Source organism: Hydractinia symbiolongicarpus, chromosome 14, assembly GCF_029227915.1.
Source record: "Hydractinia symbiolongicarpus strain clone_291-10 chromosome 14, HSymV2.1, whole genome shotgun sequence".
Taxonomy (NCBI): domain Eukaryota; kingdom Metazoa; phylum Cnidaria; class Hydrozoa; order Anthoathecata; family Hydractiniidae; genus Hydractinia; species Hydractinia symbiolongicarpus.
In genome coordinates, this window is record NC_079888.1 from 13,717,186 (window position 1) to 13,744,804 (window position 27,619).

Consider the following 27,619-nt stretch of genomic DNA (forward strand, 5'->3'; position numbering starts at 1 on the left):
TACCTAACAAAAAACAATGTGTCTTCTGACCAACTTAGTGTAAGTTCCTGTGTAGTATTCAAAAATAATATGTTGGTACCATACTACATTAAAAAAGTTTTGTTTTTAATTCTTTAAATGGATGCAAGCTTTTTCAGAAGAACCATTTCCCAGTCACATTTCATAAATAGGGGCTGAGTTTTTCATAAACTCTTTGTTTTCTAACTGCAAACCTGACATATTGTGTAGTTTTAGATGAGTTATTGCTAGTTTTTAGCTTTAGTTTAATTTAGATACTTGTTTAATAAAAGCTTTTTTGTTATTACTCATCAAAAAGATGCCATGTTAGTTTTCAAAGCCATGAATCACATTGCTCCTGATTACAGCTCAACATTCCTTTTTTGGCAAAAAATTGCCACAATTCACCAAAAACAAGAGGAGCTTTAAAAAGGTTCCCTTGGTCAACACAATTTTTTTTAGTGACCCCCAGTGGAAACAATCCACCAACTATAGGTTTTTATGATTTTCTAGCCAATTTAAATATTTATTATTATTATTTTATAGTTTGAAAGTTGTACCACGTAATATTCCGACCAGGAGAATGATACGTATTTAAATCTACTTAGTCACACTTTTAAGCTATAGGGCATAAATAATCACATTACACAACCTTTTCTTCCACGCTATTTCTGATAAGTCGCAAACGGACGTTCACGGAACAACTTTCGTTTTTGTGCACGAATTTATTAATTTATTTTTGTTCGAAAAAGTACTTAATATCATAACTTGGCGCCACCACCTACAACTTTTTGATTCCTTTGATGTTTGCATTTTTACAAATATATATACATATTTGTTTCTTAGTATATCTACCTACCTAGCTAGCTAGCTGGGCTAGCTACAAGGCTGCAAAATGTAGCTGGCAATGATAATTAAAACTACATGACTTGCGCTATAAGCTTTGTTTACATTTTTTTGGCAGGCAAATAGTTTTTTAGCCAATCAGATCTTCTAAAAAGAATTATTAGCCCATTAAAGTGCTTTATTTTGTCTGCTAAAAAATAAAAACAAAATTTATCAAGATAGCAAGTCTTATAGAAGTGCATTTTACTGAATAGCCTCACAAATATCAACTGATGTTATACGCTATCTAAGAGATAACATGGCTTAGATAAGGATTCCAGAAGTATTTCATGCTATGGTGTAATGTTGTGACCCAACTGTGGGACAGCTCAACTATTGACTACTGGCCTGGTCCAACTTTAAACAAATCTATATGTAATTGTATCAAAAAAGAGGGTGCCGATGAGCTGGGTTACCATATTTAATTACACAAACACCAATGAATGATATGTACCAGGTTGTTTGTAACCAATTACATGTAATTGGTTACAAACAACCTGGTACATATCATTCATTGGTGTTTGTGTAATTAAATATGGTAACCCAGCTCACAGAGGGGTGGGTTGTACTCCCCTATTTAGGCTAAAATTAATTGGCGGTCTACCTATTTATTTTGCTTCTAATAAGATATCGTATCACAGTGTGATGATATTTATTCTCTTTTCAGTTCACACGTTGGATGGTTAGAGAAATACATATCAAAGGAATTAGATATGAGTCACATATCAGTCATATCAGTCATATCAAAAATTCATTCATTCATGTTCACCACATAAGATACAACGTTGCTGCACCAGAATGTATAATATATGATTATGACACCTCTATAACATTATTAGACCAAATACTGCCACAAACCTTGCCTTTTCTAGGGTATAGTGCAATCTAAATATTGCAACATGAACTAGTTTTTGCGATAGTACAGTGCAGTATGAATGTAAGCTTCCGCGTACACGTTATACAACCCTTTCCTGAGAGTTTTGTTTATTGTAATTACTTTAATGATCTTTGTGAGAGCTATGTTGCGAGTGATTTAACAAAATCTTTGCAATAAAACAATGTAATTATTTTCTTATAAGTGAGAGTATTAGGTATTAGCGCAAAGTAATGAAATTTAATAATTTCTTAACTATGTGAAAGATTATAATAAATCGAGCTAAAACTATTGTTGTTAAAAAAGTTTCATGTGCATGTTTTTTGTTTAGACTTTTCAAAAAAATATTTCATTTTTTAAAAAAATGTTATCCTTTTTAACATTTTATTGTGATGTTTTTTTCTTAACAAATTTTCAGGAATAACTTGCATAACTTCAAAAAACAAGTCTTTGTGAATGAAAGTATTTTTTGGTGGTAAAATTTTCCATTTATCTCCACGCTCTTCCATTTCCTTCTACCAAATGTGACATAGAGTCCTGTTTTGGCAGTCTGGTCAATAAAGGCATGCAACACTTGCCTAAAAGTGCTTCTATGGTGTCAAGGTGTGTGATTTTAGCCCTACAACAAAGGGAGGGTGTTACCACAAGCATATTTTCTGTGTATTTTCGCATCACACACGCAGGTAATTGATATTTTTTGGTTCATCATCATCATCATTCTCGGCTTAACGTCGGTTTTCCATGCCAGCATGGGTTGGACAGGGTATATTAATGACCCTCTTCCAATCTGATCTAGACTGTGTTAGATCTAAACTCAACTTCCTCTGTATCAAGTCTGTCCTTATAATCTGCCAAGTCTTTCTCGGTCTGCCTATGGGCTTTGCCCTAGGAACTATCAAGTCTCTACACTTTCTTACCCAATTATCCTCCTCCATTCTTTCCAAGTGCCCCAGCCAATTCAATCTTCTTATCTGGATAACATCTTTAATTCTACGGAGACTTAGCCTGCTTCTTAGCTCATCTGAACTCTTTCTGTCTCTCAGACTGGCATTACACATCCACCTAACCATTCTCATATCATTCCTTTCTAAACGGTCAAGATCTTCCTGCTTCACTGCCCATGTCTCACTACCGTACAACATAACACTTCTTACACAGGCCTCATATAACCTACCTTTTACCTCAATTGACAGGACTCTGCTAGTCAACAAAGGAAGTAACTCTCTGAACTTTTTTCCAAGCAGAACCTATTCTGCAAGTAACACTTCTTCCAACACCCCCTTCACTGCCCAACATATCACCTAAGTAACAGAAGTTCTCAACTATCTCTAACGAGCCACTGTTGTACATCATTAAAGCTGGAAATACTTCATTCTCTATAATCTCACCTTTGCAACACTTGCATACAAACTGAATGTCAGCTCTTAACCTTCCACTAATACTAATTGGCTCAATGCCAACAAAATTTCTCTTAATGCTAGTAAGACTGAGTACATTGTTTTTAAACATACACGGAAACCTCTTAATTACGATTTTAGGCTTTTTATCAATGGTAAAAGGCTTATACCTAGTAATTGTATTAAATATCTTGGTGTTCTATTAGATTCTGATTTAAGCTGGAAGTCTCAGATCAATGATACTGTTGCCAAGCTCAAGAGGGCCAATGGAGCTTTAGCTAAACTTCGTCACTTTGTGCCTTTAAATGTTCTTATTCTAGTTTACTATGCCATTTTTCATTCACACTTGCAATATTGTAATCAAATTTGGGGTCAGCCAAACAGTCTTGATGTTAATCGTATTACTGTTTTGCAAAATTTTGCTATTAGACTCATGTCTTTTGAATCTCGAAGAGCATCATCCAGTCACCTGTATGGTAATCTTGAGCTCCTCAAATTCTCTGATATTGTCAAATGTCACAATATTCTATTTTTACATAAACTATTTCATGAAAAATTGCCTGCTTCTATCCTTAATACATTTGCGGTTGACTTCACCCATGCTCAAGGCACTCGGGCAGAGAAAATTGGTTTGATCAATCTCCCTACCTTTAATACTATTTCTTTTGGTAAAAACTCAATTAGATTTAATGCCATTAATTCCTGGAATAAATTGCAGTCTTTAATGACTAGAAAATTTGTCTCCCTTGATTATTTTAATCTTAGAAGTGATCTGAAAAAGTACTTTGTTTCCTCTTACTAATCCTTCCTGAATTGTCAGACTTGGCCATTTGTTTCCCGCATGGTTGTTTATATTGACCCACTTTTATGTGTGTGTTGTTTTGTGCGTCTCGTATCGTTTACTGTAATTGTCCAAGGGTGGCCATACCCTTTGCCTTAGCTTTATGCTATTAGGTATGGTCTCCCTTCAATAGCATTATATATTTTAATTTTGTTACCCTGACTAATTATGATATTTATTTTCTTTTTCTTTATATTTATTTTCTTTTAATTTTAATTGTATATATATAACTGCTATTGATAAATAAAATATCTATCTATCTATCTATCTATCTACTGCACTTTTTATGTACCCAATGCTTGCAAGTCTGACAAAAAATTGAGTTAGTACCAACCCCTTTCCTGCAAACTCCACAAGGCCACTTTCCAACTACAAGGTCACACTTGGCTGCAATGCTACTAATCATGACTTTAGACTTTGCTGTGTTTACCTTTAGCCCTTTCTCTTCTAGTCCTTTCTTCCACTTCTCAAACTTTTAAACTAATTCTTCCATCGACTCTGCTATGAGAACCAAATCATCTGCATACAATAACTCCCATGGACAACCTGTTCTGAACTCCATCGACAGCGCTTCTAAGACTAGAACAAACAACAAAGGACTAAGTACAGAACCCTGATGTACACCAACATTTACAATAAATTCATCACTAAGTGAATCGTTAATCCTGACACGACTTCTAGCATTGCTGTACATAGACTGTACCATCGTAACTAGCCACTCATCCACACCTAATTTTCTCATAGCCCACCAAATAACTTGGTTGCAGAAAAAAATTAATAATTTGCCTCACACTAAAAAAAATTGCTGTCAAGGTGGAAAAATAAAAATATTTGCATGCTCAAAAACTTTTTTTTAAAGTTATACAGTGAGAATTATTCTTTGCTGTTTAAAAAGTTATACAGAATATGTGTTGTTTGAAAGTTATATAGCAAGTTAAGATTGTTTTGTTTGGAAATTTATAGAGATATTAAAATGGACCCGTAATGTTTTTTGTGCAGTCTTTTAAAAAAATCTGTCTCCCATGTGCAAGTTTTTTTAAGGAATATAGTATAGTTGGCAAAAATTATGATAAAACATAACAGAGAAAGGTTTTAAGACAACCTATTGATATATTATAATAATCATAACAAAGGAGGAAGTTACGACAATAATGCATATCTTGATTTTTTCTAAAGTCTTTTTAGATTGGCATCATAATTATTTACGCAAGTTACAGTTTTAAAAAAATATATTGTTTTAAAGCAATCTATGTAATGAACGATGTAGTTAAATCTTGTTCTGAAAACATAAGATATGTTTATTCCTTCAAGATGAAAATTAAGATATACAGTATACTTTATTATTATATTTAATTGCTTCTGTTTACAATTTCTATAGACTTTGTGCTTTAATTTTTCTCAACATTTTCACACTCAGATTATTGTTATTTAAACAATAAGTTCCCCTGAATACTCTGTTGCACTCAACGTCCTTTCCACAACAATAATTCTTGAAAATTCTCCCCTAATGTCTAACAACAAACACTTATGTGAAGATAAAAAGATAGTAAACTTGACTCTTTCCTTTCAATCAGACCTCAACCTCACACAGCTTGTCTATACCCCTACTAACAAAGATGCGAATATTTTAGATCTGGTTTTCACCAATAACCAAAATTTCATCTATGACCTAGCCACTTTTCCGAATCTCAGATCAACATCTGATCATTTTATAATTGAACTTTCTGCAACATACAAATCAACCTCAACAGCTCACAAACAACAACAACCTAAACAAAGCAGGCTCAACAAGTTCAATTGCTTCCATGACAACATAAATTGGGACAATGTCAACACAACATTCAGTCTTTTTCAGGAATATTTGAGTAGGTGTGCGATGATTCACACGTGTAAATCAGGTAACGCGTGCGATGTAAAACGCACGCGCAAAGAATGTTATGCATGTGCAAAATCGAAATCTTCTACAATTCCATGTGGATGAGCCATTCTAATGTGCACACACGTGTCAACAAGCTTTTTATCAAAGTCACCTCACCCAACTGCAAAACATCGAAAAGTCTACAAAAAAACAAATCTATAGAAGCCATTACAAAAAAATCCAAGTATTTCTTCTTGTATGTGAAGAAGTTCTTAAAAATAAAGTCTAACATTGGACCATTCCATTAAGACTGCTATCATCACCCCACAGCACAAAGGAGGTAGCCAACTATCGCCCCATTGCCCTCACATCACACATGTGTGTTTGAGAAAAGTGTTTGAGAAGGTAGTCCAGAATAAGATAATAAATTTCATGGACATAAACAACTTGTTTAACAACTCATAACATGGCTTCCAGAGTGGTCGCTCGTGCCTAGGTCAACTAGGGCATCTTACTAACCAAACTGAAAAAGATTGGTCTCACTGGCAAGGTAATAAAGTTCATTAAATCTTTTTTACTGATAGAAGTCAAAAAGTCATTGTTAGCCACATTGACTCAACATTAGTCGAATCTTCCATTGTTCCACAAGAGAGTGTGCTTGGGCCTCTTCTATTCCTTGCTCTTATTGGAGACATTGACACGGATATTTCCAACTCCATCCTAAAAAGTTTCTCGGATGATACATGTCTCTCAAAGAAAGTCAAAGACCTAAGCTACATCACCAATCTTCAGGAAGATCTAAATACAATCTATAATGGGGCTGAAGAAAACAATATGTCCTTTAATGATAAAAAATTTGAGCTCATATGATACATATATATCAACACAAACTTCAAGAAACCAAAACTACTGGGAGTGCCTCAACAGTAACAAGCTACATATTTGCTTCAGCGTCGCAGAGAGCGCTATCAAATAATATACATATGGAATCAAGTACCAAATTTCAGTGTCATTAATCGTACTGCTATCTCTACTACACCTCTCCTAGATGTGGTCTATTGTGCACCTTACCTCCAGTTCTAAGTAATATGCCCAAATCCCTCTCAACTAAAATGTTTGGGAGTTTAAGTCATATTGGTCCAAGGTTTATTCAACGCTCTTCTGAGACATTTGCAGGACCTTTCTGGATTACCAGTTTCCGTTTTCACTAATAATCTTGACAAGTTCCTAATCCATGTTTCTGACGAACCCCTTACTGCCAGGTCACCAAAACAATAGAACTTTGCAACAAACAGCTTTCTGGCTGTTCTAAGAATAAATACTCCTGCTCTCTCTGACCTTCATTTCAGTCAAATGTTGTAGCAGAAGAAGTTGTGGCATCCTCAATGAAGAGAAAGCTTAAATAGGCTGAAAGATTATCAAAGGTATTATCAATGGTATGATCTTTTCAATTTCTTGCGGTGTAATTATTTTCTCTAAAAGACAATAGTCTAGTATGAAATTAATTATTTATGCGAGTTGCATGTACCCAGAAGCTTACATTCAGACTGTACCTTAAGTATATACAATGCTTTATTTTTGTTTTTACGTATTTTTTATTTTCTGTTTTTGTTTTGTCTCCAAATTATAATGTTAATTTTCTCACTAAATGTGTTGTTAAATTTACTGATAAGCAGGGTAACTTGCAATAGCGTGAAAATCCAGTATATGTCTCAAATCATATTTTGACAACTTCTCTTACAAAAATGGGGATGTACCTGAAGATACTAAAAACTTTTAACTGGAGATAAGCGAACCTTCCTAAAATCATTAGGTTCACGCTTTACTTAATATTGTATTGCCATCCTTGCTTGACAAATTTTCGAAGTCTATTCTAAAAGTACTCTTTTTTGTTTTATACAAACTGCCTATATATTGTATCTATTGCAGCTTTTGAAAAAGTTGTGGCGAACAAGTTTATATTCAATACATCTTTTTTCTTTCTTGATTTGTCAGTAAATATATTTATTTTTTTCAGTATTATAGAAAATGGAAAAAAAACCTTTCCCATAATAGAGTAAGAATTGACATGCAAGTTTAATCTTCATAAAACGATTTGACTTTTAACCAACCTTGAATCCAGCCTTTTTCCAGTCTTCTTGTAAAAATGTCTAAACCAAGTCTGCACGGCTGCTTATTTACAGTACTGTAAAAAGTTATCTTAACATCGAGGATCGCGTATCGTGCGCGACGCGATCGATACACAATAGGTTTTTTTGCTCCTAAATTTCTATCGTGTGAAGCCTTATCACGCTTCCTCGATAGGCAGTCTTGATACATCGCGATGTGTTAAAAGTAACTAAATATCTGTTATTTTTAAATCACAGCGTAAAGAAAAAAAAATTAAATGATAATCTCGAAAAAAATAATTTTATTTTACTGTTCTTAAATCACAGCGTAAAGAAAAAAAAAATTAAAAGATAATCTCGAAAAAAATAATTTTATTTTACTGTTCTTAAATCACAGCGTAAAGAAAAATAAATAAATTAAATGATAATCTCGAAAGAAATAATTTTATTTTACTGTTCTTAAATCACAGAGTAAAGTGTGTGTGAAAATCAATGTGTGAAAATCAGTGTGTTATTCCCTAAACCAACTCTCTCAAAAAGAAGAGAAATCCATATCACCATTGTACTCATAATATGAAAAAAATATTTACAATTCGTCGAATCGAACAACATTTAAAGGGGCACTCCAGTGAAAAAAAAATATTTTAAAAAAATGTTATTTTAAGAAGACAATACATAAATATGTCAAAATAAACCTTTTACAATCGTTAAAAATCTTTATTTATACCTTAACCGGGTCTGTAAACATCTTCAATTTTAAATAAATTTGCAAGGTCGCTTAAATTTGAGAGGACTAGGTCAGAATAAATAAGCATACGTCACATCGTGCAAAAAGTCTGTGAGCTCAGCAGCACACCTTCTTAAAGTTTGTTTACTTACTGTTTACATTGTTCGTTGATAAGACGTCTTGTAGTAATGACGAAGATTTTAACTTAGAAAACGTAGAATAGGTTAATTCTCTTCATGAAAAAGACTTTACAAAGCTACAGCCACACAACTTCGAACCTCTTGTGTCTCACAAGGGAGAAATTAATAATGATGCAAAGTGACGAGGTGTCTTTTACTGACTAAAGTAACGTTCTTAGCAAAATATTTTTTAAAGAAATAGAAAATATATTTAATCGCTTTTTTTTAACATTCTTTTCGTCAAAAAACTTTACTTTACAAGCCAATTTATTTTTATTTCACAATTCAGCAAAATTTTTCCTCCGCATGCGCTTTTTTGCGCACAAATGCGCACAAATTTTATGTAACGTTGAAAATTTCGCCATGATGGAGGACCATTCAAATGCATAATCGAAAGATTGAATATTTTTGGGTCGTGATAAGTTGGTAAAACGGGCGTATTAATATTGTATAAATAAAAATCATTCTTATGATTATGGTAGGTCATAAATGCGTTGCAGATGCTACTGACATATAAGTAGTTGTTTTGACAAAGCTGTTTTAGAAAGTGCATTATCAGCATTACATGCACCCTTAAACAGTTACAAAGATTGAAGAAAATGGGTACATTTACCCCCTGAAAATATTCGGCATGTCCTTCCATCAAAAAAGCTTCTTTTTTGAAAAACAAAGAATAGAAACTTGAGCGCTACAAAAGATGTGTAACTAGAAAACTTTTTTGTCTGTGTTTGTATTGGAAATTGGTATAATGTTCTTTTATTTAATATAAAAATGTACAAAACGTTATTTGGTTGTGTTCTGTGGATATAAGTACAAATAATGAAATAAGAAGAAATGAGCAACTTTGATCGCGTTCAATAGCTGAAATGGCATTTTTACAAAGTGGTAATATTTTAATATGGAAGTTTATTTCCTGGAGATCTCTTTTAAAGAACTATCTGTGAAGTGTGCTAACCAAATATAAAAACTTTGATCGCTTGGTAGACCTGCACTACATATTTTGTTTAGCCATTTTTGAGTTCTTTCTTTTTCACAACAGACGGGATTCTGTGAAAACTTACTTCTTTACACTTCTCTAATCAATTGGTACATCGAAACGAAAAGCATCTAACCATTTTATAAAGATTTAAACGTAAATTACATACAAAAAGGGATTTAAATGTAAGCTATAGGTCTTAACATGAACGTTCTCTGCGCTCGCTTAAACTTTCTGCACGATGTGATGTCATTATTTATAATCGGGTCCAGTCCTAAATGAAATCGCGCCTGACTGTTTTTTTATGAGAAAAAAATTGAATATGAGAAGGCTTGTGCAACGATTTTAAATAAGAAAAACAAGTAAAGTAAGTTTTTTTTTATTTCTTATGCTTTTCTGAGTACGTATAAAACAAAAAAGAAAAAAGTTATTTTTACTGGAGTTCCCCTTTAATAACGATCTGTTACCACGGCCATCCAACAACATAGAGACATAGTGTCCAAATCAACTTCTAAACGACACTTGACACCTAAACTGTTTTTCAAAGCAACTAAAATTCATATTACCATAGCAACAATATGCATCTACATTGTGCCTCAAAATATCAAACAAAAATATACAGTAGAACAGCCTGTTGACACAAATCTTTAACAAAGTGTAACGCATGGACACCTTTAGCCGTGTCCAACTCTGAAATTAGTCGTACTAAAATCCTAAATTGTGTTTTAGTTATAGAGACCTGAGTACAAAGTTTCAACTGGTCTCTTAAATTAATCATAACCCATATTGCTATAGCAACAACTAATACTCACATTGCGCTTTTTTGAAAAACACGAACAACAGTCGACAACGGCCCGTTTAAACGGCCCTTCAACTATATATGGCTGCACATGTCTTAAAATCGACCTCTTTTCACTCGAGTAGCTGTCGTAGCAAGACATACATACACAAGATATACATACGCATCATGAATCAAAACGATCCTTTGAATTTTTTTCAGTTGCACGACAATAAGAACATTAAGTTGACAAAATAAAATTGTTTTTACTAACTGATGAGAATACCTAAACCAAGGTATGGCCCACTATCACGAGGAGTTATTGATTAGTCCAGGCTAGGATGGGGCCGAAAACTCCAATGACGGTAGAAATCAACTGATGATCTCATTATTCAGTTAGTTTTTTAAAAGAACAAAACACAATTTGCGGATATCAACACTTATATATTGGTGGATAACCAGAACAAACTATAACCAGAACAAACTACAACAACATGTTCGCTCGAACAAACTGAAACTAAACTAATTTGATTGTTCAATGTACGATGGGGAAAGCGAGAGGGAATAACACACTGATTTTCACACTTTGACTGTTTTAATTAGAACAATAGTCAATTTTTTTAAACCAATTATTTACGAATCTTAAGAATTATTCAAGGCTGGAAATGTCGATTTTTAACAAACAAAAAAAGAATGATTCTTATATAAAAATGTGTGTAAACTAACAACGTTTTATGCCTTCAGAAAAACCCAGTAAAAAAAATATTTAATTTACTCTTTATTACTTTCGTCGAAAGTCAGACAACTTTATTTAACTTTATTCACACAAGAATTATTATTCCTAAATTATCATAGAAAAAAAGAAACTCTTTTAAGCATTGTTTTGTTCTGTTTGAAGTTCAGTATTTTCTTTAAAAAAAAATGTATTACAAAGCAATTCAGTCATCGAGTAATACTACGCGATAAATCGAGCCTATCGTGACATCCTGATAGACGCGATATGATTCAGTTCTATCAAGACAAAAATATGCTCAAAAAGCTATCGCGTAAAGAAGCAAGAGCGCCCCAGAGAACAAGGTTTATGACCGTAAAGCATTTTGTACATAGTGTACCAGCAAAATAAAAAGTATCGCGATAATAATATCTTCAGAGATCAGCACTCTAGAATAAATATTTGTCTGGTTTTCTGAGTGATTGTGTCTGAAATTAGGTGATTGTTGCTGGTTCGGCTGATTATGGGTTATTTGGGTAGTTCCATAGTTTAGTAATGAGACTAAATTGGGTAAGTTTCAAACCTAGGTCCTCAAATCCGGTTGGGAATGGACAGGTTGATGACATCATCAACCGTTGTTACTATCTTTGTTTCTTTGCTAAGTTTTTCATCGCATTGTGGTCATAATTGTTGATTCCCCAATATCTCTTCATTCTGTGGTTGAACAATATTAATGCAACATCATTGTGGCATCTACGGGCTTTCCATTGTAGATAAGGATTGTCTTTGAATGCATCTGCAGAGACATTGGTGTAAAGCTTTCGTGGGATTACAAAAAACCCTGACAGAAATGTTTGTCACTTTTTTAGCAAACAAGTTCAAACTGAAATAAATACACAGAAAATTTAAAAGTATAAAAAAAACACCTAAATTTAAAAATGAACAATAACTAAAATAAATAACAAATGTATACAAACTATTCTTTACATGGCTTGAAAGTATTGAACATTGTTGTGTTATTTACTCTTCTTCAAACTTCTTAAATACGTAAATTATTTGAAACTTGATAAAAAAAATTTTTTAATTCTATTTTAGAAATTTGATATTTAACTTTCCACTTTGACATTTTTAGTGGGAATGATCAAAAAACGCAATAAAACTACATTTATAAATTTTATGAATGAAAATAGCACACTTGAGACACAAGACACAAGTTAATTACGCAATACACCATAGAAGAGCAATAACCCATACATAACATATATATACATATTAAACCCAAAATGTAACAACATTCATAACACAAAATCCATTGTTAACTGTACAATTGGTCATATTTTTTTAGCAGAAAATTCTAAAGTCATGCTGAAACTTACAGATGTTCCGTGATAAAATATTAGGTTCTTTATTTTATGCCAAGAAAATCATAAATATATACCTGTACAATTTTGGTAGGGAATGTTTGTAATGCATTCTACCACAATCAACTATGACACATGTGGGTGTTTGCATGTGTTAAATTTTTGAATTTTACCATTTTTATCTCGAAAATATGGTCTAGCAACCCATCTTGTCATTCTATAAAAAAAATTTATTTCACTATTAGGCAAGGCATCATGCTTTTTGTCATTTTATTTAAAAAGCATGTATTTTTTTTGTACCTGAGTTTTTTATAGATGTCTTTGCTTCTATTTTATCGATTTTCAAAAATACATATTTCCTAAAAGCTAATATCTTAACTAAATTTAGAACTGTTCTTTGTTTCAGTTAAGACAAGATTTAGGAACATAGTCCGGTTTTCATGCTCAAAAAATTATTTGCAGTACCTAGCAATGACTCCTTGTTTAAAATTAACCTCACTGTTTTTTTTTTGTAAATGTGAATTTAGAAATCATTTTGGTTAATAAAGATGGCTTCAAGACGTCAAAGTCAAGATGACCTTGACTTGCATAAACCCAAAAATAGAACTGAATATGGCATAGGAAGCTTTTTTGAGAGTAAAGTGAATAATGTTGGCTCGTTACCCTGCCTACCATCCCGTTTTAAAACACTTAATTGTAATCAAACTCAGCTATTTCATAATAGCAAAAATAAAAATCTGGAAATGTCAAATTTATTACAAGCTGATGAGCTCTGTATAATTGCGACAGAAATACACTCCAAGATACATTCTTGCAGTTCCTACCCTAATGTAGAGGGGAGTAAAGTTCAACAATACCATAGCTGGCCAAAACAAAAATTCAAATTGAAAAAAGTTACTCGTATGGCATATCATAATTTTGGACTCGACAGTGATGCAGACGGATCCTCTGTAAATGACAAATCAAAAGAAATATGTACAAAAGATACAAATCAATACAATATGGACAATATTGTTAAAGTTAATCCTATGTCAGAAGAAAGTGATGACTGTATTAAAAGCATTGAAGATAATAGAAAATCTGAATTTGAGCTTGTTTATGAAGCTATGGTCGAGAATTTACAACAAATTGACAATGCACTTAAAATATCCGAAACCAACTACACCACTAAAAATGAATGTTCGTTTCAAACCAGTAGTGCTAGTAAAAATTCATTTCAGTCATATTCACTTAACAACAGTGACACTGATAGAAGACTGCAAAATCATTTTCCGACCTTTTCCAGCACTAGAATTATCTTAAGTGATGTTGCTGAGAATGTAACAAGTAGTTCTTGTGAAGATAGTGATTCTGATTCTGGAGTTGGACAGTATTCTGACTTTAATCCATTTTTATACTCTTCCAATGGCATAAATCCTCCATTGTTTAAAAAGCGCAAAGATGTAAGTTGTTTTTTCTTTTAATCATTGCAATTTTTACTTTTTTACCTGAAAAAAAAAGAATTAACTTAGCGGCCAGTCAAAGGCGTTACTCAGTCAGTTTTTTTGTGAAAAGCCAGACCACAGATAAAGGCATCTTTCTATTCCATTAAAAGTGGATAAAGAAGAAATCAATCCTGCTTTTAAAAGCCATCAACATTTGTGTACCTATATTAATGTTAAGGATGCAAAGTAAGCTTCCAAGCTGTAAACAATTTCCTGCTATGTAGCCAACAATTATTGATTCCTTTATGTCTAAAGGTCTTCCTCTTTTACTGTCATGTGTCTCTTTTATTAGTAAAATATTTTCATGTTTTTTTTAGCTGATGATGCAGTGGTTTGCAAGTTTTAGCAATGAACAAAAAAATATTTTTATTCAACAATTAGTAGTAAGTTTATTTAAATAAATGCCCTATGCACAACCATGGGAAACTAATTGTTTTGCAGTGACAGTTGTAATTAAATTTGACGTCTTTTGCAATGTTGTATGGCTGCAGAAAATTGCTATTACTAAAGTACAGCAGCAATTTTTAGTAGTCTATCTTCATTAAGTTTTTATAAATAATTTATGCGACAAGAACACCTTGTTAAAAGCAAATAATGTCACGTGTAGTTCTTACCTTCCTTAAAGAGTTACTAAGGTCTGAAAAGTATATACGTATTATTTTCATTAAAAATTGTTTTTTATAATATTGTTAGTAGAGATAATTTTATTTTCTAACCAAATCACATATTAGTTTTTCAATATTGTTTATTATACAGACATCGTGTGGATTGCCACAAATGCATCTTTTATCTCTAAAAATGGAGCCGATTCTTCACAAAGATTGTCCAGAAAACTGTCGGGATATGTTAAGATGGTTACCAGAAAATGTAGTTTATCACATTTTAAAATACCTAGACCCAGGTAAATAGCTTTTATTATATTTTAGCTTATTTAGATGCTTATTAGCACACAGTTTTTTTTAAAAGTGGTAATCTTTCATCTTATAATATGCTAAAGGCGAATTAGATGTGTTGTTTTTCCTTAACAGATAACCACTGTAATATATGTCACATTTTGCAAAAAAAAATTTTTTAATTTGAAAATTCTATTATAAAAAAGTCTTAAACAATTTTTGATAAAAATTAACAATTCAATTTATAGTAAAAAAGAGTTATTTTATTTTTATAAAATTTTATATTTTGAGAAAACCAGTCACCAGTCAATTTTTTTATAGTTTAGTCAATTATTTTTTTGCAGTTTAGTCAAATTTTTTTTACAGTTTAGTCATATTTTTTTTTACAGTTTATTCATTTTTGTACAGTTTAGTCAATTAGTTTAGTCAAGGCCAACAAGTTGAAAATGCGTTATTTTGCATACCAAAATATATGAAAATGTCTCAAAAAACTAGTTTCACTAGAGCTCCAATAAAGGTAAACAAAATGACATTGTCATTATTGATTTTTGTGCTGAATTTTATCAAAAATGAAGACATATTTAAAGATGAGAGAAAATTGTTCAAAAAAGTTATGCATTTCTATAGTTTGATTTGCTGTTAAAGAGATATTGCATGCAGAAATATGAACGGTGGTAACTCAACAAAACTTTGGTTAGTTTTTAACTGAAATGTTAATGATTCCCTTTCAAAATTACACAGATTTAATATAATGTAGTATAGGCAACAGAGAAACAAATTTGTAAAAAGGTTGTTCCTTATGTCATATAACCAGAGATAACTATAGCTTTGTTCATTGTATTTTGTTTGTTGTTGTATTTCTTGTTAGTTGTATTTTTTGTTAGTTGTATTTTTTTGTTCGGTGTATTTTTTGTTAGTTGTATTTTTTGTTAGTTGTATTTTTTGTTTGTTGTATTTTTTGTTCGGTGTATTTCTTGTTAGTTGTATTTCTTGTTAGTTGTATTTTTTGTTAGTTGTATTTTTTGTTTGTTGTATTTTTTTGTTCGGTGTATTTTTTGTTAGTTGTATTTCTTGTTAGTTGTATTTTTTGTTTGTTGTATTTTTTGTTTGGTATTTCTTGTTAGTTGTATTTTATGTTAGTTGTATTTTTTGTTTGTTGTATTTTTTTGTTCGGTGTATTTCTTGTTAGTTGTATTTTTTGTTTGTTGTATTTTTTGTTTGGTATTTCTTGTTAGTTGTATTTTATGTTAGTTGTATTTTTTGTTTGTTGTATTTTTTTGTTCGGTGTATTTTTTGTTTGGTATTTCTTGTTAGTTGTATTTTATGTTAGTTGTATTTTTTGTTTGTTGTATTTTTTTGTTCGGTGTATTTTTTGTTCGGTATATTTCTTGTTAGTTGTATTTTATGTTAGTTGTATTTTTTGTTTGTTGTATTTTTTTGTTCGGTGTATATCTTGTTAGTTGTATTTTTTTGTTCGGTGTATTTTTTGTTCGGTGTATTTCTTGTTAGTTGTATTTTATGTTAGTTGTATTTTTTGTTTGTTGTATTTTTTTGTTCGGTGTATTTCTTGTTAGTTGTATTTCTTCTTAGTTGTATTTTTTGTTTGTTGTATTTTTTGTTTGTTGTATTTCTTGTTTGGTATTTCTTGTTGTTAGTTGTATTTTTTGTTTGGTATTTCTTGTTGTTAGTTGTATTTTTTGTTTGGTATTTCTTGTTGTTAGTTGTATTTTTCGCTTGTTGTATTTATTGTTTGGTATTTCTTGTTGTTAGTTGTATTTTTTGTTTGGTATTTCTTGTTGTTAGTTGTATTTTTCGCTTGTTGTATTTATTGTTTGGTATTTCTTGTTGTTAGTTGTATTTTTTGTTTGGTATTTCTTGTTGTTTGTTGTATTTTTTGTTTGTTGTATTTACTGTTTGTGTATTCTTTGTTTGTTGTATTTTTTGTTTGTTGTATTTCTTGTTTGGTATTTCTTGTTGTTAGTTGTATTTTTTGCTTGTTGTATTTATTGTTTGTTGTATTTTTTGCTTGTTGTATTTACTGTTTGTGTATTCTTTGTTTGTTGTATTTTTTGTTTGTTGTATTTTTTGTTCGTTCTATTTTTTGTTTATTGTTTGTTGTATTTTAGGTTGTGTAAGTTTTTCTTTTTTAGTAAGTTTATCTAATGCCAGTAAAGTGAACCGAACATGGTATTGTTATTCTCATCATGGTACCTTATGGCAACGATTCTGCAGGTAGAATTGTTTATTGTAATACTGCACTTGACCAAAGTATTAAGACCTGAATAATCTGGAAAAATCAGTGAACTATTAAACTGGGTCAAAAAATCAAGGAATTATTTTGTTTTATAGCACTAAGTCATTAACTATCTAAGTGCAAATGGAATAGTGCCTTAGAAATGTTGTTTTTGTATTAACAGTGGAAAAGTCAGACAAAACCAAAAATGACAATTGGATGGCCACCCTGCAAATACTATTGTTTATGTTCTTACAGTTAAAATTAGATATATTGTTTTTGGGAGCCATTTAAAAAGTTCATCAGCTTAAAAATTCAACATTTGAAACCTTCTTTTGTGTATTCGTATGTACTTAAAACACGCTTTCCTATCATACAGCTTAGGGCAATTAAAAAGCATGTGAATGAAAGAAAGCAAACGTGCAAAAACAGATATGCCCTTCTCCACTACCCTGTCTGTTTGTTATTATTATCACTCCCTCCTCCTCACTTTTCTTGAAACGAATATACATACTTCTTGCATTGTCACTATTGGGTAATATGCTTTTGGACCAATCAAAAATAAATAGTTTAACAAACAGTTTTTTTAAGACAGTCATGGCTCACATATAAGCCAATAGCTTAAAAGATGTCGTATCATTTTGTTTTGTTTTTATTCGACTCTGACATGTCATGTGATTACATAGACTCAAGATACTAAGGTTTTGTAAAAAACGAATATACATACTTCTTGCATTGTCACTATTGGGTAATATGCTTTTGGACCAATCAAAAATAAATAGTTTAACAAACAGTTTTTTTAAGACAGTCATGGCTCACATATAAGCCAATAGCTCACATATAAGCCAATAGCTTAAAAGATGTCGTATCATTTTGTTTTGTTTTTATTCGACTCTGACATGTCATGTGATTACATAGACTCAAGATACTAAGGTTTTGTAAAAAACGAATATACATACTTCTTGCATTGTCACTATTGGGTAATATGCTTTTGGACCAATCAAAAATAAATAGTTTAACAAACAGTTTTTTTAAGACAGTCATGGCTCACATATAAGCCAATAGCTTAAAAGATGTCGTATCATTTTGTTTTGTTTTTATTCGACTCTGACATGTCATGTGATTACATAGACTCAAGATACTAAGGTTTTGTAAAAAATTTTCCTTCATCTTTTGTAGTTATCACCAATTTTCTCTGTCAAGTGTTCGTCATTATGAACAAATAAAGAAACACACTGCTTCTGATGGCAAGATACAGGTTACTGCTTTGTTTTTGTTTTTTGCTTTTGGCAGCCTTTACTGTAATTGTTGCAATTTTATTGCAGTCTTATGACAGTTAATATAAAAGTTAATGTCCTTTTTTAACTGTTTTTTGAAAGGCTTGAGTTGCAAGTCAAACTTTTTTTTAGTGTTTTCGTAATACAACCTATGATAGTGCATGCACCTAATTACAATAATTTAGCTTTTAAGAATTCTTTTTATTTTGACATTAACTGTAACAAGAACCAGTTATTTTATTTTATAAAAAGCATTGGAAGAACAAAACAGAATTGAACGGTTATTTAGTCCTCTATGCTCTGTTGCACTAAAATGTTCAACATTTTTGAATCTGTATTTTTCAAAACAACGACAAATACCATTGGTTAATAAAGTACTGAATCTTGTTCAATTATTTCTTGTTATGACCATTTTATATGTATTATCGACCATTTCACATGCAATATAACCATTTCACATGCAATATTACCATTTCACATGCAGTAATAACCAGTTTACATGCAATATTGACCAGTTTACATGCAATATTGACCAGTTTGCATGCAATATTGACCAGTTTGCATGCAATATTGACCAGTTTGCATGCAATATTACTATTTCACATGCATTATGGACATTTTTATATAGTTTATTGACCGTTTCACATCAAATATTGACCGTTTCACATGCATTATTGACCATTTCACATACAATATTACAACTTATATGCAATATTGATCATCCCACATGCAATATTACCATTTCGCTTGCAAAATTGACCATTTAACATGCAATATTACCAATTCAGTTGTGATATTGACCAGTTTGCATGAAATATTGACCAGTGTACATGCATATGGACAATATAAAGTATGTTGGTGCTGAAGCAGTTTTATCAGACATTAAAGTGATGAGAAGTTTCATTATACTAAGTATACACAAAAGTTCCCTAAAAGTTGTAATAACTGTAAAAATTTAAATTATTATTATATTCTTAATCATTTTTGATTATTTTGCAATAATAGGGCATATCCTTAGCCTTTATCAGTTCATTTTTCCCATTTTTTTATTTATATAATTTTGGTCAAATAATTCAAGCCTAAATTTTTTTAAAAGAAATTCCTGTAAAAAACACCTAAAGTCGCTTTCTATTAAGGTGCTCTCAACTGCATATGCCATTGTTGGGTATTTGGCATGCGCATTATATTTTTACTGACCAAGAGGCTTGTATTTTAGCAGCTTTGGAAGTTAGGACAAGTCAACTTTCAAGCATTTGTAGATGTACAACTCTAACAACTAATAATGATTTAAAAAGGGCAGTCATTGTTATTTAATGGAAATTAAGCATATTTAGCGCAGAAGTTAAACATTCTTACATCAGTCAATTACACAACACTTGCCACCATGATGGAACAAAATCCAAACAGATTTTTATGTATTTTGATTTGTGATGTAGTATGGCTTTAGCTTTGGCATACAGTTCCTCTCAAATTTCGCCTTCTGAAGGTGATTTAAAGAAATAATACGAGTATTACTTCTAACATACAAAAAATTCTTCAGAAATTAATCAGCTCAAAATTGTGTCAGACATGTTAGTAATTTACCGAACGAAATTTTATCTTTACCCACACATGACTTTAAAAATCTTGGGAACCATTGTTCACTGATAAATTCACACAGTTTATATTCACATTATAATGAACGTTTTAAGCGTAACTTGTTATCAATGAGTTGTCAATTTGTTTTAGATTACACAATTTATTTTAATGAGCAACTTAGGATTTTGATCAGACCTCAAGTTGCTTATTTTTATTGAATATCTAGAATTTGCTTAATAATTTTTTAAATCCAGTTCAGTTTTTTATAAGTAAAATAAATATTAATTTAATTTTCTCTTTGACAGTGGAAATCAATCTTTGTTGAAAGATATCTTTGCAAGAAAAACTGGAGAGAAGGACAGTGTAAAGTTAAAACCTTTGTAGGCCATACCCAAGGTACATTTATGTAATTTTTATGAAATTTTATATATCAAACTACGAATAAAAATATCATTGTAGGTGTTTCACTGTTGTAGGTGTCTCTTGTGTTCAATTTGACAACAAACGAATAGTGAGTGGATCCTCTGATAAAACAATTCGGGTAAGAAATGACTTTGTAAACTTTATTTTGAATACTACTACAAATATTAATAAATTATTTGTTTGTTATAACACGAGTTACGAAAAAGAATTCGCCCGTCAGCAGGAAAGGAGTTTTGCTCAGGTTAGAGTTGTAAAACATAATTATTTTGGACCCTGATGAGGAAGGTTCGCTCAAAGTCAATGTTTTTTGTACTCACTCATTATCCCAAATTATCGAGATCAGAAAAAGTGAATTCAAACCGTTGACTGTCAGCGAGTCCAATAGTGCCAATTTTCTTAAAAATGATGGGTATTTAAAAATAACACTATACTTACTTGCAGTATTAACCCCGTTCAGCCTCTCCAAAAACATAGTGATGCAAATTCAAAACTGATGAAGATAGCCACATCTTTTTTGAAATATTTTTAACGTTTTAATTTTTTAACGTTTTCAGCTACTTATAGGTAACACGAAGGACCCAGAGATACTTCTGTCTCTCTTTATTGCTGTTTCTTCTTCTTTTTATGAATTGAGCTACCTGGAATTTTATGATTGAAATTGAAAGTAACTAGTGAATATGTTGATATATAGGTTTGGGACTTGACATCAAATTCTAACAAACCGGTCTTAACATTGGTTGGTCATTTTGGAACTGTAAGATGCTTACAATTAAATGGCAACCAGGTCATCAGTGGATCAGCTGATGCCACCATAAAGGTATGTGCTGTCATGAGTGGTCTTTTGACAAAAAATCACCAATCAAGGAAGGCTAAGGGACACAAAAAGTTTCTTATAACGACTGCACACAGGAGCAAGAAATTGATTTGTTTTGGTAAATGTTCTGATATATACTTCTTATAATACACGTCATGAATTTTATACTTCACCAAAAAGAAGAAAAATCAGAGATGGCGTTTAGTCCTGGGTTAATATGACGGGTTTTAAGTAGTTATTAATACAATAATAACCGATTACCCTGGACTGTACTGCAACATATCGCCCGAGGTCTAAGTGCCGACAGAACTTGCGAGGTCGGTGCAATGACTGAGGGTGGTATTTTCGGTACAGCACGAGGTAATCGGTTATTATTGTATTTGTTAACCGTGTTAGTTAGATAAAAATAAAATAGAAGAGTTTTGGTTTAGTGTTCTTATAATAATAAAATTCCCTAGCACTACTTTCGTTAACACTGAGGTCTAAATTCGAAACAGTCCTGTCTAAAAACAAATATTCTATTTAAAATTCGAAAGTGCCTATAGAATAAATTTTTGTAAACAAAACATTACGATGTTCGACACTTACAGAATAATGTGTAGTTGAATGTGCAACTAAAATTTAGTTACAGCGAATATTGAAGTAAATTTTTTAACTAGCTAGCCAAGAATAACATGGGCTTCAACGAGTTTTATATTGACTGAGTAACCAAAAAGCTGAAGGAACGAGTCTGAAAATAAGGGGACGTATTTGTTGTAAATTCGTCGTCCTGCATTTAGTATTTTTGATAAAACTGGATATCAGATCATCGTTTTTTATGAACAATGTAGCTAGTTAACTAGCCATGTTGAAGTATAGACAGAATGTTGCTTAATCTGGTTTTTTTAACAGTTAAGCTTGACATTATTGTTGTTTCTATCCTATAAAATGTTTTTATCGATAAATGTATTGTAGTAGTTAGATATATAATCATTTTAGATATATAATCATTTGTTTATATTTTAAGCTACCATTTTTCTTGACGACGGGCAATACCGCTCCATATCGGCCCTTTGTCAAGAGCCTTAAGCCAATCAGAATGCCTAAAACCCGTATTGCCCGCTTGCACAATCCAGACGGTTACCAATATAATGTACCACTGTTTTGTAGGTCTGGGATTTATCAGTTGGCTCTGATTGGAATATGGCTGCTTGTCGAGTGACAATGGTTGGACATTTAGACACAGTGCGCTGTTTGCAAGTAGGCTGTATTCTTATTTCAAAATACGAAACTTTATTAACAAACTTTCTTAAAAGAAAGCAAGTAAAAAAGTGTCAAAAATTTTAGTTTAAAAATTATATAATAATGTTAGCATGCTCCGAATCTTCTGATTTTTATATATTTGAATACAATTTTAAATGCATTTATTCTCTTTTGCTGGGTACTTATTAGAAATGCCTCGAGGTTATTACATTGTAGTTCCAATAGTAGCTGTGGGCGTTTTTTCTAGGATAGGGGCGCTTATTCGAGGAGATTAGGAAACTTTGTCTGAAATTTTTGTGGGGCATAAAATTTAATTTAATTCGCAGATGTTTGACGCTAAAGCCTGTGAAAAATAAAAATAAAACAATTTTTAGTTTTAAGATCCTGTTATGAAAGATTGACAAACCTTTTTGTACAGCTGATGTTATCTTCGTTCAGGTTGATGCAGAGAAAGTTATAAGCGGTTCATATGACAACACTTTGAAAGTTTGGGATTTGAAAACTGGTCGATGTAAATTGACACTCAGGTTTGGAGTATTTTATTTTTAATTTTTTTTCGAAATATTTTCTTTTATTTATTTCAAGCCATCATAAATACAGTGATCATTACTTTCGTAAGGATAATTTTCTCGCGAATCAATGCTTGTAATGCTACAATGCTACAAATAAATAGTTAAAACGTCGCGTAATTTTGGGAAGCTGAAATTTCATCTGTCTTTAATTTGGGGAATTTGCCACAGTTTGGCACAATTCGCGAAAATTTAACGTGTTGTGCTACAGTAAGAAACATTAGCGAGTGAAATTAATCATCTTCTATTAATTTGACTAAAGCATGGAAATCATGCTCTAATTACTTAAAAAAGATGTCGTAATAAGTGTCGCCATGTTAGTGAAACAGTTTTTTGCTTTTTTAAGGGGTCATAGTGCTGGTGTGTTGTGTGTGCAGTTTGATGACCAGAAAATTGTTTCGGGAAGTTCTGATAACACCATAAAGGTATAGCATTCGTTTTTATATTTTCATGTTTTGTGTGTTTGGTTGTTTTCTTTCTTTATGTTAAGGACAAAAAAATTAGGGATGTATTTTTATAGAAACTCTTTCACACTGTTTTCAGGTGTGGAATTTGCTTAATGGGGTGTGTCTTGCAACTTTAAGAGGACATACTGATGCAGTCACGTGTTTACAATTCAATCAAAATCGCATCATCAGTGGTTCGTTAGACTGCACGTTAAAGTTCTGGGATATAAATTCTGGTCAGGTAAATAATATAACAACACATTATCCATGGCGAACAAAAATGGGTATTCCCTTTGTTTTATTTGTATCTTTAGTGTATTGGTACTATTGATTGGATCAGATCTGAAGGTCACACTCGGGTTGTAAGGTGTGGTGTTTAATTTCAATTTTTAAAATTCATTTTCCTCCTAGAATCTCTTTTAAATGTTTTTCTTCAGCTATAGCCATGTGTTGAACTTGTATACGATTAATTACATTCGAACATATCTTCTGCAAAGTCGTCTTACGATTAATCACATTTGAACATATCTTCTGCAAAGTTGTGTTACGATTAATCACATGCGAGTATGTATCTTCTGCAAAGTTGTGTTACGATTAATCACATGCGAGTATGTATCTTCTGCAAAGTTGTGTTACGATTAATCACATGCGAATGTATATCTTCTGCATGTCAGCAGTCCAATAAATTCTGCATCGTCACCAAAATTAATTTTTTCATTAGGTGTCTGCAAGCTGATAATTGGAAGATTGTTAGTGCTGGAGATGATAAAACGTTGAAGGTAATATATTATTCTTCGTCATTTCCTAAGCTCTTTTCGTATTCTCATTGCTAAAAATTTTAAGGTGACGACTGTCGACTGTCTATTATAAGATGTTTTTTTTAACAAGTGTACACATTTTTTAACAAGTAACTTGACTTTTGACTTGCTAAAGAATGCCTCAAAGTTAATAAAAAAGTTGCTTAACGGTTCAAACTGCTTTATATAAATTCCTTTGTAATACCCACACGGCGCAAATTTATTTGACTTTAAAGCAGATAAAGGAAAACAAGTGGTTCATAAATTAGTATAAGCGATTATCTTTGTAAAAACGACATCTTTGAGTCCGCCTAACCTTTGGTTTTGTATTTATACAATATAAACTGTTTATCTATACGGGGAAATATTACCCGAGGTCAAAAGTATGTTTTAGGGGCGAGAGACCTCAGAAAATAACTTAAGTTTAAAAATTGACGAGTAAGGTTTCGTGCAAATACACAGTTAACAAAATGAACGCGTGTTTTAGATTTGGAGTTTAAAGACTGGAGAGCGTTTTGTCACACTACACAAGCACACAGATGGAGTGACGTGTTTGCAATTTGATGACGTCATGATAGTCTCCGGCTCATATGATAAAACTGTAAAAGTTTGGAACTTTTTACCATAAAAAAATTTGCTACCTATTCTGTTTTTTAAAAAAACAAGAAACGGCCGTCCTATTTTATTTATTTATTTTTCAAGAAACATAGTTACGCAACATAGGTGATACCTTTTTTTGTTAACTGCTATAAATAGATTTATTTTTATTATGAAAAGAAATTATATTTGTAAATTATATATACTTTTTTAGGCGTATATTTATAATGCGAATGATTGTCTTAACATTAAGAACTTTGTTCTGTCATATGTTTCTAATTTTTACGCGCAACATTACACCTTGATATGGAGATGTTTGTCCTTTTTTTAATACTGGTATTCTCTGTAAGAATAACAAACATTTATGGGTAGTGCATTTGACAGAATGTTTATCGATAGTTTAAAAATATATATTTTATTAACAATAAAATGTATAAGTTTTTCGGCTTACGCCATCATCAGTACATAAAATACATTTGATTTTTTGATTTTTTGCGAGTATTATGAATACGATTTCCGCACACTTTGCTTTCCTAATCTTTTTTCTGACCGGAATGTCCTGTTTGCGTTTATTGACAGATCTCACGAAAAAGACCCTGTAGGATCCTGGTCTTATTCCGTGCCGTGATTGGTCGAGACTTCCACCTAATTATGCGAAAGATAATACATTATGCTGAAACTAACTATAAACTAAAAAGGTGACCGACATACATGTTTTGTATCTCTCAGGAAAATATTTGGAAAATACATTTTGTCAAAAAATTTTTGTGGCTTAAATCTAGTTAACTCTCAACTCAGATGTTCTTGTGTGTAACTACATGCTGCTTATACTAAAATAAATATTACCAACCTAGCTAGTTAGTTATCTAAAAAGATAAGGGGTTATAAAATAAGCAACACGAAGCTATATATTACATACTAGCCGGGAACTGGGCGTCGAAACGCCTGGTTAAGCCACAAGTAAATGTGTGATCCGGCGTGAAGCGCCAGGTTAAGCGATTAATAAGAGGTAGAGCACTCTAGTTCAGTTATAAAGTCTGTCGTAAATTGAGTGAAGCGCACGCAGCGCGGCTATATATAGTGTTTTGTTATATACTTAGTAAGTTCAGCTGAAATAAAAATACTGTTTTACAACCTGTTGTCAACTCGTCATAGTGAGCAGTCAGCCAACAATTTTGTGCGAAAAATCCAAAAAAACACAGGAAACAGTCTGTTGTTAATAACAAACTGAGTGCTTAGTACATGTAAATAGTATACAAAGTATACACGACTCATTTAGCGACATTGTTGGAAAAGCTCATTTTTCCCGATATTAAACGTATATCAATATGTGTTACCATGTGCATATTTACAATAAAAATTGTGAAATACTAGAATCATTTAGCTGTTCATTTTAGAATACCGTGGCAAGTAGTGCTAATGACAAACTTAGGTTTTTATTGCACTTTTTCCAACCAACCGCAAATATAAGTGCATAACAACGCCCATAGCAACCATTTTCGCATTTTTAGACAGCTTTCTTGCCCCTCCGTGGATGTTTAATTCCTTGCAATAGCTAGATGATACTTTAGGGCCTCCTAAGACAATATATGACAGTTCTGAATATTAAATGTGGTGTTCCACATGCAGTCAAAAAGCTGTCTTAAGGATGCACCCTGCGAAGTGAACTCGTCAGACTTAAGGTCTTAGGTATTTGGTACTTTTCAGGTCGAAATAGTGCTGGTGTATACCTTTTGTCGATCCACAAGTCAAGAATGTCCATAAAATAATCTTTAAGCAAGTTTTTTTGCCGTTTAAGTTCGAAATTCACGCGAAACACAAATTCTCAAGATCGAAGCACCCACGCATTACAATTTCTTCTGTGGATGCAGGCGTTAGTACCACCTAGTGTTTAAATGTCTTTCAGTTATTTTGTCGAGATATTGCCTGTTTCGCCCTGTTTTAGCTTTTCTGTCGTCCAAAAAATGCGCGAAAATGCGCTTCACTCAATCCATACACATAAACCTTGAGGAACAAAAGCGGCCAAAAAGGCGCTTGAAATAACGCATTTTATTCAGTTATTTGGTTAAGCGTCGCGCAGCAAAATGTCATATTTTGCCTATACTTCTCTTAGCAACCTGTAACCATGGCAACCAAGCAATGAATTTTTTGACTTAATTTTGTCGTACTGTCACATATTATGAATCCTCATCAAGTATCTTCAGAAAAGCCAATCCTCTGCGATATAGTTTTTTTCTAGGGGAACCGCCTTAAAAAAGATCTGAAGTCTCCAAACAGTGATTATATTAATCCCTAACAAGAGCATTGTGAACATAACATTCACAGAACTTTTAGATGAAACCTTGACCATGGCCCTCTGTCGCATTCCTCAAAAGCTAATGCGTGGACATAATTAACGATATACACGTATAGAGGTACTGAAAAAGGCGAATACCAATAATCCAGTTCCAATGTCCAAGAGAATTTACATTGACACACTCCTCTCATTTAGACCTAAAGGTAAAAATGTTTTAAGCTTATGTTGCCAAAAAAGACTCTCGTTTTCTGAGTTCTACATCTGTTTCGCAACATTC

At 32.0% G+C, this 27,619-nt stretch overlaps 1 protein-coding gene across 2 annotated transcripts; it reads left to right on the forward strand.

Moving 5' to 3' along the window:
• Nucleotides 1–13,193: 13,193 nt before the first annotated feature.
• LOC130625332 (F-box/WD repeat-containing protein 7-like) lies at nucleotides 13,194–25,586 on the forward strand. Of its 2 annotated transcripts, none has more exons than XM_057440403.1 (15): nucleotides 13,194–14,135; nucleotides 14,495–14,560; nucleotides 14,934–15,078; nucleotides 17,221–17,302; nucleotides 18,483–18,561; nucleotides 20,464–20,554; nucleotides 20,635–20,822; nucleotides 21,273–21,398; nucleotides 22,545–22,634; nucleotides 23,076–23,164; nucleotides 23,553–23,631; nucleotides 23,750–23,893; nucleotides 23,967–24,019; nucleotides 24,374–24,431; nucleotides 24,937–25,586. In XM_057440403.1, exons 1-15 carry the CDS (start codon nucleotides 13,242–13,244, stop codon nucleotides 25,075–25,077), a joined length of 2,325 nt encoding a protein of 774 aa, XP_057296386.1. In that variant the 5' UTR covers nucleotides 13,194–13,241; the 3' UTR covers nucleotides 25,078–25,586. The 2 variants fall into 2 exon arrangements, with proteins under 2 accessions (XP_057296386.1, XP_057296387.1); XM_057440404.1 differs by having other exon boundaries at nucleotides 13,221–14,135; nucleotides 20,635–20,699; nucleotides 24,937–25,584.
• Nucleotides 25,587–27,619: the final 2,033 nt, after the last annotated feature.